At 52.4% G+C, this 16,029-nt stretch overlaps 5 protein-coding genes across 5 annotated transcripts; 3 read left to right on the top strand and 2 right to left on the bottom strand.

Annotated features, from left to right (window-relative positions):
• Window positions 1–453: 453 nt before the first annotated feature.
• Aspvir_002863 (uncharacterized protein) lies at window positions 454–6,384 on the top strand (the record flags this gene model as incomplete). Its single annotated transcript, XM_043274458.1, has 1 exon — window positions 454–6,384. The coding sequence occupies one exon, from the start codon at window positions 454–456 to the stop codon at window positions 6,382–6,384; it is 5,931 nt and encodes a 1,976-aa protein (XP_043130393.1).
• Window positions 6,385–6,480: 96 nt separating this feature from the next.
• Window positions 6,481–7,561, bottom strand: pmeA (putative pectin methylesterase; the record flags this gene model as incomplete). The annotated part of the gene is made up of 3 exons (XM_043274457.1): window positions 6,481–6,908; window positions 6,962–7,074; window positions 7,128–7,561. 3 exons carry the CDS (start codon window positions 7,559–7,561, stop codon window positions 6,481–6,483), a joined length of 975 nt encoding a protein of 324 aa, XP_043130392.1.
• A 724-nt stretch (window positions 7,562–8,285) lies between these two features.
• On the top strand, window positions 8,286–9,554 carry Aspvir_002861 (putative extracellular exo-polygalacturonase; the record flags this gene model as incomplete). Its single annotated transcript, XM_043274456.1, has 2 exons — window positions 8,286–8,698; window positions 8,747–9,554. 2 exons carry the CDS (start codon window positions 8,286–8,288, stop codon window positions 9,552–9,554), a joined length of 1,221 nt encoding a protein of 406 aa, XP_043130391.1.
• Window positions 9,555–10,937: 1,383 nt separating this feature from the next.
• Aspvir_002860 (MFS transporter) lies at window positions 10,938–12,584 on the top strand (the record flags this gene model as incomplete). The annotated part of the gene is made up of 1 exon (XM_043274455.1): window positions 10,938–12,584. One exon carries the CDS (start codon window positions 10,938–10,940, stop codon window positions 12,582–12,584), a length of 1,647 nt encoding a protein of 548 aa, XP_043130390.1.
• Window positions 12,585–12,768: 184 nt separating this feature from the next.
• Window positions 12,769–15,621, bottom strand: Aspvir_002859 (Kha1p; the record flags this gene model as incomplete). Its single annotated transcript, XM_043274454.1, has 4 exons — window positions 12,769–14,262; window positions 14,313–14,975; window positions 15,026–15,442; window positions 15,499–15,621. The coding sequence occupies 4 exons, from the start codon at window positions 15,619–15,621 to the stop codon at window positions 12,769–12,771; spliced, it is 2,697 nt and encodes an 898-aa protein (XP_043130389.1).
• Between the last annotated feature and the right edge of the window lie 408 nt (window positions 15,622–16,029).

Below are 16,029 nucleotides of genomic sequence, written 5' to 3'. Positions count from 1 at the left end.
GTGAGTGGTCACATGATACACCAGTAGTGGTGGATAGCCACGTGACAAATAACTCAAACAGGTTAATGGTCATGTGATATAAACACTGGTAGAATCAACAGATCCGTCCTTCCTCTGTTGTTGCACAATCATCCGCGTTCCGTCCAAGCATGCTGTTTCCTGCAAGTCAGTTCCACTGCAGAGGTGTTTCTTGCATCAAGGGTGACAGCAGTTTTGCTACCATAGAAGCTCAACACATCGTGTTGGAGGCAGTACACCATGACGCGCAGGAAATTTCATTGGCTCGACGAAAAGGACAAGGCTGAAATGATTCTCTGACGCTGTAGCTGATGCCAAGCCTAGCCTCGCATCCTCAAAGCTGACCTACCCCTCCTCAACACCCCGTCGCACCGATTCAAGGGTTTTCAAAAATGAGTTTTGAGCACAAATTTCTCTTTCAGATTCCTTGAAGTCATGCATGGATCGCGATCGCACTATGATTATACCGTGGCATGGATCAGCGCGCTGCCGCTGGAGATGGCCGCCGCGAGACAGATGTTCGACCAATTCCACGACAGACTACCCCAGCCGTTGACCGATACAAACACCTACACGCTGGGCAGTATCTGCGGCCACAATGTGGTTCTGGCATGTCTTCCGTCCGGTGTCTATGGTACTACTTCGGCTGCTACAGTCGTCGCTCAAATGCGCTCTACCTTCCCTAGGCTTCAATATGGGCTGCTGGTGGGGATCGGGGGAGGCGCGCCCAGCGAGAAAGTTGATATACGGCTTGGCGATGTGGTAGTTAGTAAGCCCACGCGCACCTACGGCGGAGTAGTGCAATATGACTACGGCAAAACCGTGGCTGGTGGGCGGTTTGAGCGGAGTGGCATGCTCAACAGGCCTCCTGAAATACTTCTCACCGCGATGTCGAAGCTACAGGCAGAGCTGCACTGTCACGAGAACCCAATATCTACCTTACTCCTGGAGCGATCCCAGGCAAATGGAGGAATTGGCTCGAGTTTTCCCTGTCCAGGCCAAGGCCGCGACCTGTTGTTTAAGTCGACGTATGCCCATGTGGGTTCAGACGATACATGCCAGAACTGTGATGCACGCCATTTGGTTCCCAGGACAGCCCGTGCATCTGACGAGCCCGAGATTCACTATGGTTTAATCGCATCCGCAAACCAGGTTATGAGGGACGGCCCAACACGCGACATGCTGACTCGGAACCTCAATATTTTATGCTTTGAGATGGAAGCAGCGGGGCTGATGAATCATCTTCCCTCCCTTGTGGTTCGTGGTATTTGCGACTATTCTGACTCCCACAAACATAAGGATTGGCAGCCTTATGCAGCACTAACGGCAGCTGCTTATGGCCGTTTACTACTATCAGTCGTTCCTGTTCCATCCTCCGGGAAGGATGATCACTTTCTCACAATGGAGGAAAAGGAATGTTTAGAAAAGCTTTTCCTGACAGACCCCGGAGATGACCTAAATGCGCTCAAGCGCAGGAAAGGAGGTCGAGCTGCGGGGACGTGTGAATGGATTCTGGAATCACCAGAAATCAGGCGATGGCTTGGGAAAGAAAGTCGAGCTGCAGGGTATGAATCGGATATTCTGTGGCTTCACGGCAACCCAGGAACAGGCAAATCAACGATGGCTATCACACTCGCCGAAAAGCTGCCCGAAGACCCCTTGCTCGCACGTGGAGATGCCATGCTTGCGTACTTCTTCTGCGACTCGAGTTCTGAAAACCACAGAACTGCCACGGCTGTATTGCGTGGTTTGCTCTATCAAACAATCCAGAAACGTCCGTCATCACTGGGATCCCTTGTATCAAAGTATCGCGGTCACAAGGATAAGTTATTCTCCTCTTTCGATGCTTTGTGGTCAGTCTTGATGGAAATTGGGAATAGCAGCGGGATGAAATTGTACTGTATTATTGATGCCTTGGACGAATGCGACGATGAAGTGCTGGAATCTCTCCTACCACAGCTGAACCAAAGCTTTCAACCCAGTGATTCCCGACACAATCAGTACGGAATTCACATCTTGATAACAAGCCGTCCGTATGAAGAAATCAGAGTACATTTGGCTGAGTTTCTGAACCAAGACCTTGCTTCTTATCCTCAGGTCCGCAACGATCTTGCAATTTTCATCGAGCAGAAGGTCGAAGAATTGAGTGTGAAGAAGCACTACTCTGCAAATATTCGCCGCAATGTTGCCGCAATCTTGAATGATAAGGCTGAGGGAACGTTCCTATGGGCTGGTTTGGCGTGTGGTGAATTAGTCAGAGTTCGATCGAGGGACGCAGTTGCGACACTAGAAAAATTACCGAGTGGCCTTAGTTCAATGTACAAAAAGATGCTTGACATGGCTGTCGAAGATCGCCAGGAGGACAAAAGCACGATCTTCCAGTTATTGACCGTCATTGTGATTGCCCGTCGCCCATTGACTCTGTTAGAGCTAGCGGAAGCTTGCAATCTCTATGAAGCCGATGACCCGGAAGACCGGGTAGCATTTGTCCGTGAGGGTGTCTTCGATTGCCGTCTACTGGTCGTTATTCAGGATGACAGGGTGATGCTGCTCCACAAATCCGTCAAGGACTTCTTAACTCATTCTCAGAATGTCCATGTCATCAGTGAGCAGCTAGCTCATGCGGAGTTCGTTGGCCGTTGCATTCATGTCCTGACGCAGGAATTGGATGCTGAAAGATCGGTAATGTCTTCAATTCTGGAGAATGCTACGGGCGACCGTTTGTTCCTGTTTTATTGCGTGCAACACTGGCCTGAGCATGCTCATTTGGCAGGATCCGAATTCAAAATCTCAGAACGCCACGCCGCCTTCTTCGAACTAGACTCCGCAGCACGAGAGAGATGGTTAGACCTTCTTCGGCAATCCAATCTGTCCGTCAGCTATGTTCCATTCAAGTTCTCCATTTTTCACGTTGCGGCGAGATGGGGCATTCCTGCCCTCGTTTCCCATGCACTATCCAGACAGAGTCGCCTGTGCGAGCCAGGGAACGCAGAAGCGGAAAACTTCCATCTGCTGCGTGATCACCTTATTAATTCACGTTGTTCGAATGGGACCACCCCGCTCGAAGAGAGTGCTATCCAGGGCCATCTCAACGTGTTCGGCGTTCTGCTGGATTTGACCAGTGACCTAACGCCCCTGCCCGACGAAGTCATCGCCGCGGCGATTAAGAATCGGCGCAGAGGGGCCGGCCTCGTCAAGCTTTTCATTGATAGTAAAAGACTACAGGCTCTCCCAAAGAAATGTACACGGATAGCTTCTACCGAAACATGGGATTTGCTGCTGGATTACTTTGGTCTCGACTTTCATGTTTCTGAAGAAATGCTTCGGCATATTTGCTATAGTGAAAATGGCGCCGATATATTGAGGGCATTGTCAAGGAAGCTGCAACGTCGATTACCAATCACCAAGGAATTTCTTACAGTCGTCGCCTCGCACTGCGACGCAAGGTGTGCGGAGTTTCTGCTGAATTACGTCGGAAAAACGATCCCAATCAGTGCAGACTTCACCTATGCCGCTTTGATCAATAGTAAGCATGGCCCAGGTATAATTGACCTTCTGCTGGCTCGTTGGCAGAGGTGCTTGCTAGTCCTGGAGTGTCCAGAAGAAGACCCCGTTCTGCTAATCATGCAGCAGCTGCAGAGGCCCACTTTCAGACCAGAGAAGGTAGCAAATGTCTTGCGCGTGATTCAAAACAGAGGGTTCAAACTTTCGCCCTCGATGGCCCTCGTAAGACTGGTGGCAAACACCGGAGACGCAAATCTTTGCAAGGAAGTTCTGCAGAATGGGGAGGCGGTGGCCTTGATAAATGAAAGCACCCTAGTCTACGTGGCAGAGCGAATGACTGCAGAGATGTTCGACTTCTTCTCGGACACCCTGGGCAGTGAGCTTCCTATCAGCGCTCGCCTCGTTGAGGCTGCGGCTGCGAATTTGGAACATGGATGGCAGATTATCCAAAAACTGTTCAAGCTCTCAGGTGGTAATCTTCCTGTCTCTGACTTGACTGTTAGCCGTGCAGCACAAATAGCACAAACGCGGCGGCATGGCGGTCAAACCCTCAACTTCCTGCTCCAGCATTTTAAAGACCGCATTCCGGTCTCACCAAGTGTCGTTAGATTTGCTGCTGCCTCGGGTAGAGAGGGATACCCTTTCATTGAAGCAATACTCGATCGCTTAGGAGACAATGGGTTGACTGCGGAAGCCGACTTGATTCCCACTGTCATATCCGATGGCAGTGTAGAGCTACTGGTGTTTATACTGGATCGAACTGGCGCCTCACTCCCAATCACCGAGGAGACACTTGCTTTGGCAACCGGTAATCATTGGGATGGCATACGAATGGTTAGACTCTTAGCGCAGCGTGTTTGCGGGCTATTGCCCTGGCACGAAGAAGCGTTCAGAGGATGTGATGAAGTCAATATCCGTCCGATCTTCACCGAATGGTCAAATGAAGGCACTTTCACACATGAGATGATCCATGCCGCAGCGATCTACGTAGCCCAGGAGTCTATTACACTGGGAGACTCCGTGCATAAGACTCTCATCAGTTACTGGAAGCGAGTCGATTTTGCCGAAGATATTGCCCGAATACTCGTTCAAAGCAATAATATGAAGATTTTAGCAAATCTGCTGACTCTATACAATGACGTCTCGCTCATTGACAAGGAGACGATGCAACTCGCAGCGAAGAAGGATTCACCTGGGCCCTTGATCGATTTAATGATTAAACACCGCCGGGAGGATCTCATTTTGACGGAGGAGGTTGTCGAGACCGCGGCGGGGCATTCGTGGATGAGAAATGCGGCCATCACCTTCTTATTGGAGCAGTACGGAGAGATGACCCCTGTCTCGGAACAAGCACTCGTCTTTATGTTGCTATATTCCTCCACCAGAAATTCGACTGTAGCGCGCTTCCTCGAGGGTCGACCGGATTCAATCTTGAGGTCGCCGACGATGCTCAAAGCTGCCGCTGCAGGGGGTAATCGGCAAATCGTCGGAAGGATCCTTGAGTCTTATCCGTTCGAGATCACGGATGAGATTCTTGAAGCAGCAGTAAGGAATTCTCCAGGTGTGAAGGATATCTTTTGCATGCTTCTTGCCAAAAGCGGACGTCACATTACTGAGAGGATGATTCAGATTTCGTCCAAAAGAAGGGTTGAGAGCTATTCATTCCTTCTTGACGAGACCAGAGATAGGATTCCAATTAGCACTGAAACACTGTTTGCTGCTCTGAAAGGGCCATTGAATGCAGTCGAAACGCTACTCAGATATCCCATTGATGTGGACCAGATTACGGAAGAGATCTTGGTAATGGTGGGACGTTGTTTGGAGCCTGAACGGGTATTCCCCCTTCTCTTCGAACGATTCGAAGACCAGATAAATATCACCGAAAAGGTCGTTGCAGCCACAATCGAAAGTTCTCGTAACAGTCTATTCATTGCAAAGTTACTGAGCCGTCTCGATCGCGCGACGCCTCTCACTGAGGCAGTGCTAGTCGCCGCGGCAAAAAGCAAGCTGCCTACACCTGAGCTCATTGAGCTTTTTACTCGACTCCTGAGCATGCTCGGAGATGATAGGGTCATTACAGAAGCGACATTTGTTGCCGCGGCCGGCAACAAATCGAATGGTGCATGGATAATGCAGCTGCTACTCAGTCGTAGGGGTGATTTCGAGATTACAGCATTAGTGAGCAAGGCAGCCGTGTTCAAAGAAGACGATGCGTTCGGCGATATACCTCCCTACGTAATGGAAGCGCTTCTGGATCTGAAAGGAGACACAGTCCCAATCACCGAGGAGGTTCTGCTGGCGGCCACTAGGAACCTCACTTATAGGTACAGCATCTTCAGATTATTGGTAAGAGAAAGATTCGACTCTGTGCGCGCTTGTCTCGCCCAGAGGCTGTTGCTCACTATCGCGGCGAGTGGGGATATGATGACTCTGTCACTCTTGGAAAGGAGGTTTGGAACCACAATCACAAATGAGCTGCGCTCGATCTGTCGGTTGTATATTGGCGCCCGTGATGGCAACAGGCGGGCTGTACAGTCCCTTCTCCATCAAGGGGTGCCGCCAGATACACGAAGCGCCAGTGGAGAGACTCCCCTTTGGATGGCAGCAGCCCTTCAGCACGATTTGATCGTCAAGGACCTCTTGGCAACAAAAGCGGTAGACGTTGATGCTGTTTCAATGACCGGAGACTGGCCACTTATCAAAGCAGTGCAAACTTACAATGTCCCTATTGTACGCCTTTTACTGGCTGCAGGTGCGAATCCGAACCTGGCCGACAAGGACGGAAAGACAGCCTATGATTTAGCAGAGGAGCGGTCCTTCTTGCGAATGATGGCTATCATGAGAGAATATGGGGCTAAGTGAAACACATAATAAATTGGCGCGTCTGCTGTTGGAAAGAATGGAACTATGCATATCTCCTCAACACCAATGTACTACGGCTTCCCGCCATTCAACCATTTAATACGTGGTATCAATCCAGGTCTTCCAGCCGCTGCCAAGGACCGTGTCCTTGGTAACAGCAGCAGAGATGGAAGTCTCATACACTCTCGCCGAGGTGTCCGATCCAGCACCCGTGTTATTGTACTCATAGTAGAGCGGTGTTGCGCCCGCCGCCATGGTCGTCCAGCCCTTGGCGTTGATGATGTTTGACAACGCGGAATTCTGGTAGATGACACGGGCAAGCACACGCCATGGACGACCGAGGTAGACTTCACCGGCAAGACTGAGGCCGGATTTCCCATAGATGTTGCAGTGGTCGAACGCGTACCAGGTGGTCTCGTCGGAAGTCGTGCGCGACATGGCGGTGATGTAGCCGACGCCGACGGAGACGATGTCGCATTCGCCGAACCAGGCCGAAGCGTCACCGAAGATGTAGTCTACGGCTCCTGCAGGACATTAGCATACGTGGATGGACATGGATGCCGGGGAGAATACATACCCTCGATGTAGCAGTTAGAGTAGTATTGGCGACCGGCTTTGGCGTAGAGAGTGTCCTGGTAGCCGAGGAAACTGCATCCGTAGAAGCCAAGTCTGTCGGCATTGGCAACGAGACTATCATATCTTGTCAGTTACCTTCGGTAGATGGTTCTTGGGAGGCAACGTACGCCACGGCCTGCGAGCCCTCGCCGTAGCCATTGACAACATTGATGTTGTACATCTTGAACCCGGCCGACACGACGTTGACCGTGGCACTCTTATCGAGCGTTCCCGCCTGAGGAGAGGAGATGGTATGGGTGATGGTGACCACGTTCTTTTTGTAAGAACTGGTGTCGGTCGTCTCGCCATACATGGTCAGAATTCCCGGGTAGTTGATGGTGATCTGCTCGCTATACGTGCCAGCAGCAATGTAGATGCAGGCAGCGGACGTGGACGAGCCGAGAGCGCTCAACGCAGCGGCGATGGTCGAGTACTTGCCCGACGAGCCGACAGTGAGGCATCCGGACGGGGCGCTGGTGCGGCTACTCCGTTTCTCGAGGGGGGTTGCAGAGCCCGTGAGGGCAAGGCCAAGAAGGCCGAGGACGAGAGAGGGAAGATGCATTCTGGTGATGTCCTTGAGAAACGATTGTTGATACTCCAGGAAATCTCAAGAGCGACGATCGTCTTAAAACAAAAAGAGTCTTGCAGTCTAGTACAAAGCTCGACCTGGAGAAATTATCTACATGGCGTCGCCCCTTGAGACGAATTTCTCCGTGGTCAGGACCCAAGCTGTTTCATTTTTTTTTTTCCATGAATCGGTTGGCCAATCAACCATACCTCCAATTCTTCACGATCTTGAGGATCCCCCGGAGAATGCTAAAAGAAGCCAAGTTCGCTTTTATTGATCTATTTAGCCGGGTTTTCTCCACAAACCCCCTGTTTTTCCATCGGGCTAAAAACCCCCCTGTCCAAGCTGGGGACATCGTGATCCTGAAACGGAAGAAATACGGATAGTAGCGAGATGTAGTTAGTCTATCACACTAAGGGTTCGCTAGTTGGGAATGCGTAGATGAAGACGTAGATTTTCCGCGAATGGCGCGGAGTATGCATTGATTTAGATATCCCGTGCCCCAGACGCGTGGAGTCCAAATGCGAGTTGCGCCCATCGTGATTTTGGCTGAATGTAAAATCATCAAAGTTAAACGACGAATGCTTTGAGTCCCGAGTTTGTAATCTCTCTGCCCCATAAATTTATCCGCCTCGTCCAATGTAGTATATATGTGTCTGCGATCTCTCGTCGCCAACGCCATCTCAGATATCATTGATTGTAGAAGGAATTGGACAACATGGCAACGTATCGCAACCTCGCTCTTCTCTCTCTCTTGAGCCTATGCAGCGCTGCTCCCTCGCAGGTGGAGCGCTCTCCTGATGCAGTCATCCAGCCTCGTGCCGTCTGCACTCCCACCGCTGGTGGAAGCTCGTCCATCGACGATGTACCGGCCATCACCAAGGCCCTTTCCTCGTGCGGCAATGGAGGCACGATAGTATTTCCCGCTGGCTCGACCTACTACTTGAACAGTGTTCTGGATCTTGCTGGGTGTTCAAACTGTGACATTCAGGTCGAGGGTTTGCTCAAGTTCAGTGGCTCGACCGACTACTGGGGTGGCAAGACCGCTATGATCAATATCAACAAGATTAATGGCTTGAAGCTCCGATCTTTGACTGGCTCAGGTGTCATCGATGGCAATGGACAGAATGCGTAAGTATCATCTGCCCTTTTGAAGCAGGAGCTAATCGATGGCTATAGATACGATGTTTTTGCCTCCAATAGCAGCTATAAACGTCCCACTCTCCTGTATATTACCGGTGGTAGTAACATCGAAGTATCCGGCCTCCGCCAGAAGAACCCTCCGAACGTGTTCAACTCGGTCAAAGGCGACGCGGCGAACGTCGTTTTTACGAACCTTCGCATGGACGCAACCTCCAAATCCACCAATCCCCCGAAAAATACCGACGGCTTCGACATCGGTGCCAGCACATATGTCACCATCTCCTCCGTCAACGTCAGCAACGACGACGACTGCGTGGCCTTTAAGCCGGGCTGCAACTACGTGACCGTCGAGAATGTCACCTGTACCGGGTCGCACGGTATCTCCGTCGGCTCACTCGGCAAAAGCAGCGACGATACGGTGCAGAATATCTATGCGCATGGCATCACCATGATCGATTCTACCAAGGCAGCTGGAATCAAGACCTACCCCAGCGGTAACGGCCATGGCTTGTCAACAGTGAAGAACGTCWCTTTCTCCGACTTCACCGTGCAAGGCTGCGACTACGCCTTCCAGATCCAGAGCTGCTATGGTGAAAGCGCCTCCTACTGCACGAGTAATCCGGGCAATGCCGTCCTGCAGGATATCATTGTGAAGGGGTTCTCTGGAACCACGAGCAGCACATATGATCCCGTTGTCGCGAACTTGAACTGTGGCGCCCATGGCACTTGCGACGTTAGTATCAGTGATTTTACGGTCAAGGCGCCATCTGGAAAGGCAACTGTTCTGTGTGCCAACACGCCTTCAAGCCTGGGTGTGACCTGCACCTCGGGTGCTTCGGGTTGATTCTTCAGCAGATGATTGTTTCTGACAGATTGGTAAGAGAAATTCGGTCGTTGTGGTCTGGGTTGACCTGGATGTCAAAGGTCACACGCGGACCAGTCACTCTCCTATGTCTTCTTTGCTTCGTTCGAATGCGTACATGTTGGCTTTCTTGCCTTTTCTGCTGCGATGATTCTCGCTTGGCTATATGACTGTTCACAGATATTTACCCAGGTCAACTGTACTTTCTATAATCGTAATTTGCGCCATTTTATGCGACGTGTCCCGAGCACAAGACTCGGACAGTATCACGCTGTTACTGCCCGCAAAGCGCAATTGTTCCATAGCAAGCCAGTATGATGGTTGAGATAAGTCCGGCATTAGAGAATATGCCGCCGGTTAGAGAATTAGACACCGTTCTCAGCATTATCATAACCGCATCGACGACTATCTGCAATGGCTCGGTCTTCAGAGCCGCTCCCATCTCGACAACAGTACAAGAGAAGGAGCCAAGTCGTAGTGGAAAGCAACTATTTATACGCAATGCCTCCCCAGATCACTCCTCGAGCATCGATCGATCACTATTTGCTGCTTTCATTCACCGAGGTCCTCCGAGTTCCTACTCCAATCTAGTCCACCGGGGCGTGGGATGTACCCACGGAGGGGCCAGTGAGGCTTGAGAATGCCGACTCGGGCCGGTGCTCTCGTGTCATCTCACCGCCGTAAATAACAATCCGGTGTACAATGACTCGGGATCCCGGTCTCGGCTTGTTGCATCACTCTATGCGCTTTGTCCCTGTTTTCGGAGGGTGTGGAGGCTTGGATCGTCATGGGCCCACGGCTGGGTCGATCTCGGGGGAGTTCCGAAACCGTGATGTCCCTTGGCGGGCCAGGTTTGGGCTGGGATCCTTTGGTATACTTTGATATCATGGATATGAGCTTTATCATCCACCGTTGCAAGAGTTGTGATTCAGTTCAGTGAGGGCGGGTGTGCGTAGTGGTATAACCTGAGGTGACGGTTGCAGTTTGGGATGAAGTGAGGCAAAGTTTTTTCCGAAGCTACGCAGGATATGAAAAATCTTCGAGGTGACCCACCGCAGTTGGAGTACGGTGTATCTGCCCATCAGTAAGGAGAGATCGCGCCTCATCTCAGAGTAGTGCAGTTGGAGACAGACCTGATGCCGTGGCCGGACTCCGTAAGCACCCGAGACAGGCCATTATTCACTGCCAGAGACCTCGCACTATGGAGCACAAATCATGCATTGGCCTGCTCTGGCACTCTAAAAGCAACTCACCGCATGATTTATGCAGCTTGATGACGAAGCACGCTGGCCTTCCATATTTAAGCAAGCTGTCCCAGACTTTGCACATCCACCGAGACCATCCACCCCTGCCCATACTCCCGCCATGGACAAGACCGACAAGTCTCAACCTGTCCAGGCGTCTCACGCTGAGAATGCCCATTCCCACTCTCAAGCTCAGCAGCACCAGCGTGGTCGTGTTGCCGGGGGAAAGTACCTACAGGAGCTCTACGATGACCATGCATTTGCTCCTAACGATGGTCCAATTCAAAAGGTCGACGTTGATATGCCGCTCACCATGACGGAGACAATATACCACAACGGGAATCAATACATTGTGCTTGACTTTGCGGAGGGAGACAAAGAGAACCCTTTCAACTGGAGTCCGAAGCGCAAGGCGTTCATCTCTTTGCTTCTCTGCCTCATGACCCTGTTCATCGGTCTCGCAACCACAGCATACAGCTCAGGCATTTCCCGCATGACGGCAGAGTTCGGTGTCTCCTCTGAAATAGGCCAGTTCGGCCTGTTTACATTCAACTTCACCTGTGCCCTGGCTCCACTCTTCCTAGCCCCCTTCTGCGAACTCGCCGGCCGCCGGGTCGTCTACGTCGGCGCCTACGTCCTCTTCGCGATCATGTTCATCGGCCTCGCGCTCGGCCAGAACATCGCCACCATCATCGTCTGCCGCGCCCTGCTCGGCCTCTTCGGCTGCGTCGGCACCATCCTCGTCGGCGGCACCTTCGGCGACATGTACACGCCCAACCAGCGCGCCGTCCCCATGGCCACCTTCTCCTACGTCGCCATCCTCGGCACCGTCGGCGCCCCCATCTACGCCGGCTTCATCGACGAGACCCTCGGCTGGCGCTGGATCGAAGGCATCCAGGGCCTCGCCAATGTGCCTCTCACCATCATCATCGCCCTCTGCCTCCGCGAAACCCGCGGCAGCGTCACCCTCGCCAGACGCGCCAAACTCCTCCGCCAGCAGACCGGCGACGACCGCTACGTCACACAGAAGGACCTCGAGGCCCCAGGCCTCAAGGAAATGCTGCACAATTCCTCCGTCAAGGCAATCCACATGCTGGTCACCGAGCCCGTCGTCCTCGCCTTTGGGCTCTGGATCTCCTTCGCCTGGTTCCTCACCTTCCTCTTCCTCTCCGTCATCCCCATCACCTTCCAAGAAAAGAAAGGCTGGAGCGAGGGCCTCGCGGGTCTACCGTATATCGCCCTCTGCATAGGCACAACCCTCGGCTTCGCGCTCAATCTCCTCCAAATCAGGAAATACCGGTCCGTCGTCGCCGATCCCGCCCGCGACGCAACACCCGAGGCCCGGCTCTACGGCGCCATGCTCGGCTCCATCTGGCTGCCTATCGGACTATTCATCTACAGCTTCACGCAGTACAAGGAGCTACACTGGATCGGGCCTGTCATCGCGCTGGTCCTCATCACCGTGGGGATTTTCTTCACTTTCGAGAGCTGCTACAGCTTTACTTCTGATTGCTACGGGGAGAACTCGAGCTCCGCCATTGCGGGCCAGGGGTTCATGCGGAATACGCTCGGCGCGGTGTCGCCGCTTTTTGCGTCGCAGTTTTTTCATAATGTCGGCAGTCAGTATGCGGGGTTGTTGTTGGCCGTTGTGGCGACGCTGTTGACGTTTATTCCGTTTGTGTTTTACTGGTATGGGCCAAGGCTGAGGGCGAGGTCGAAGTTGGCGGCGGGCATCACGGGGGCCAAGGATGAGAAGATTGAGTTGTGATACTATCCTACCAGATTATTGAGGATGACAATGTCAAATGACTAGATTGATGGAATTAAGGACTCCGTGTATGTGCAACCGATCGACATGCTATGTCGACAGGGAGCTTCGTGTGCGATTCATCAGATCGTATATCAACAGGGAAGATAATGTAATCCAACTTCATATGTGCCATATATCATATTTACCGCCGCAGGCTCGTCATCCCTGCCTGGAGGACCAATACGTTACCCACGATTCTATTCTCAGTCCGTACCAGGGCCTGGCCAACAGCACCAAGGGCCTGTCGGGCGTCGGGCCCGACCTCGTCCGGGGATGAAACGGCTGCTAAAGTCAAAGTCTGGTCCAGCCCGTTGTGGCGTCTTCCCACCACGACGATGTTTCCAGCCTTGGGTGTTGTATGCGACATTTCTTCTTTCACGGCGTTGATAGTGAATTCCACCACATTCTCATCCGCTTTCGGGGTGGCACGTGTAAAGACGACGCGAGACTTCAACTCGTCCGGAAGAGAATCTCGCATCAGGGCGAAGAAGGTACCGTTGCTCTCGGGCTGGTGTGATGTGCTTGTCGAAGGGCTGGTCGAGCTCTCCGCTTGAGAGACTTTGGTGTTAGCGGCGGATTTTGTTGAGGGGGTAGAAAGGACATCAATGTGGAGCACCGTCGCCGTGACTTGGTCGTTTTGAGCCAGCTGAAGAAGGAATTTCAGGGCGAAGCGGTCATCATCACCGCCAAAGAACGGTAACACAATGTGATGCGATCGCGCGGCGGCCGTGGTACCGCCCCAGATGGAACTGCGGATACTGAGAGCGCTGGTTGTTCTGGTGAGTTGTGGCCGTTGCTTGCTGGTGCTGCGGGTGTATAAGTTCCTCTCGACGAGGACGCCCACATTGCTCGTCGTATTAGAGAGCACATTCGAAACAAAGTTGGTGTAAGGACCATTGACAAATCTACTGGCCTCGTCGATTCCAAGACCAGTTTGCACCTCGCTCATGCCACCCGTTTCGCTCCATGGGATTAACAGGAGATCCGCGGATTCTTCGCGAGCCATCCCCACGACGGTGTCCGCATAAGAATGCTCGGGAACGACGGACACCCCTGCCATGATTGCAATATCGCGCCACTGACCGAAAGCCCGAAAGGTGTTGATGACGGGATCCCACAGAGTGTACTCGTCGATCTCGGAGACCTTCATGACACTCGAGTCTCGATCGGTGAGTTCCATCAGCCGGACACCATGGACCTGCAGCGCAGGCTCCGGCGGGACTTCGGTCTCGGCGCACTCTTCCACTGCTGGTTCCGGAGATGACAGAGCTTCCTTGACCTTGATCGGGTGCAGCTTTGGGGATGGCAGTGCGGCGGCTCGGTTGGGACCCAACAGAGCGGCCAAGGTACAAATGCTGGAAAGCCCGTCCAGGCGCAGATAAACGAGCATCTTGCGGACCGGTGCAGTCTTGGGCTGCTCTTTGGCAGCAGCAACACTATTCTGACGTCCATCGGGTTGGATCGGATGACCGTTCCAGTCGATTTCCCCACGACGCCAGCGCTCCACCTTTATCTGATACCATTTTGGATACAAGAGGCTGGTCAAAGGGGTCGTTGCAAAAGTTGTCACCAACGCCATGACAACGAAAATGGTGAATGTGCGAGTGCTGAGGATGCGCGCTTGGAGACCAATGTTCTATCGCGGTCAGTTGGCGGTTGGCAGATCAACGCAAGAAAGCAACTTACCAAGACAATCAGCTCAAAAAGACCCTTGCAGCTCATCAAAACGCCAATGGAGAAACTCTCCCGCCAGAGCAGGCCAGATAATTTCGAAGCTAGAGCACCTCCGGCCACCTTGGCGAGGAAGGCAATGGCAATAACGCCGACGACATATCCCCAGACCGTGCCGGAATCGAGCAGGCCGAGATTGGTGGAGAGTCCAGAAAGAGTGAAATACAGTGGAAGGAATAGAACAGCAACCAAGTCTTCAATCTTCTCGGTCAACTTGATAGCGAAACCACCTTCGTGGGGACATAGCAATCCAATGATAAATCCTCCAAAGATGGCGTGAATTCCAATGACCTGGGTAAAGAATGCCGAGGCCAGAGCAATGAGAATGGTAATTGTCACGACCGACTGACTGGGTCCCTTCTGCAAGCTTCCGGTCTTGTTGAGGAAGCGCATGAACAAAGGGCGGAATACGAGTGCCAGAAAGACGATATAGCCAGCTGCGACGAGTAGCACCCAGAGGGCCGTGATGCCGCTTCCTGCATTCACAAGAGCGACGCAAAGGGCAAGTAAGATCCAGCCAACCACATCGTTACCTACACCGGCAGACAGTACAATGACACCGACATTAGTTCCGAGGAGTTTTAATTCGGTCAAGATACGGCACAATACCGGGAAAGCCTGTTGAATGAGTAGCTGTCATGAACATAATTGGATGAAACAGTACTCACCGTGATCGCCATGGCAATACCAATGAAGAGCAGATAAGTGCCGAAATCGATATGAGCCATGCCGGGCTCCGTTCGAAATGTGTGATACAGACCATACGAGATGGCGCAACCGAATCCGAAGGGCAGGATCATCCCCGCGGCTGAGACACTGGCCGCCACGCGCCAGTTACTGATAAGAAAACGCAAGTCGGTCTCGAGGCCGACGAGGAACAGGAAAAGCACCAGACCCAGGTTGGCGACAAGAGTCAGGTTGGGAATCGATGCAGCAGGGAATATTGCATTTGTAAATCCGGGGATCCGTCCCATTACCGATGGACCCAAGACGATGCCGGCAATGACCTCTGCGATCACACGCGGCTGCCGGATCTTGGAAAGCGGCCAGTGAATCAGGCGACATAGAATAATGATGATTGAAGCCTGGTCAAATTTAGTTCGAGTCTGGTTAGATCTGGTAATCAAGATGGAATACTGACCTGAATGATGAAAGTAACAATTGGGTTCTTGGGATCATAGTGGGACGGGTTCCCACCTTCGAGGATGCCACCCTGCGGCGCGACGGTCGGGGAGCTGGCGACCGACGAGGTGGTGGTGGCCATGGCTCGGGGAGTGGCACAGGAGTGCCTGAATTCAGAAATTACTGGCAAATTGGATGGAATTGATGGAAGGAGGATGGAGTATGAAGAAGAGAGAAACCATGAGAGGGAATGGATTGAGATAAGGAATCATCTTCATGTCACTTGATCGGGGATGCCTGATGATGCCTGGGGATTCTAGATCTGGCGGGAGAGTCTTGGCAGCTGAGCCGCGTGGATAACCTGAGGCAGCTCTTGGCGCGGGGAGAGACAGTTACACCGCGTAAATGGAGACAAATAACTCCTGCAGAATGGAATTAATTCTCAATATCAATGTACAAGGTACAGATGCAAATTGGATATTCATTTTTGTGCCCTCTCAATGACTTTTTGCTTCACCTCCTGGTTTGTTGGAAGGATTCATTCGCTCCA

The sequence above is a fragment of the Aspergillus viridinutans genome (assembly GCF_018404265.1).
Source record: "Aspergillus viridinutans IFM 47045 DNA, scaffold_13, whole genome shotgun sequence".
Classification (NCBI taxonomy): domain Eukaryota; kingdom Fungi; phylum Ascomycota; class Eurotiomycetes; order Eurotiales; family Aspergillaceae; genus Aspergillus; species Aspergillus viridinutans.
The sequence above is the reverse complement of the archived record's forward strand: the minus strand, read 5'-3'. Positions and strand labels throughout refer to the sequence as shown.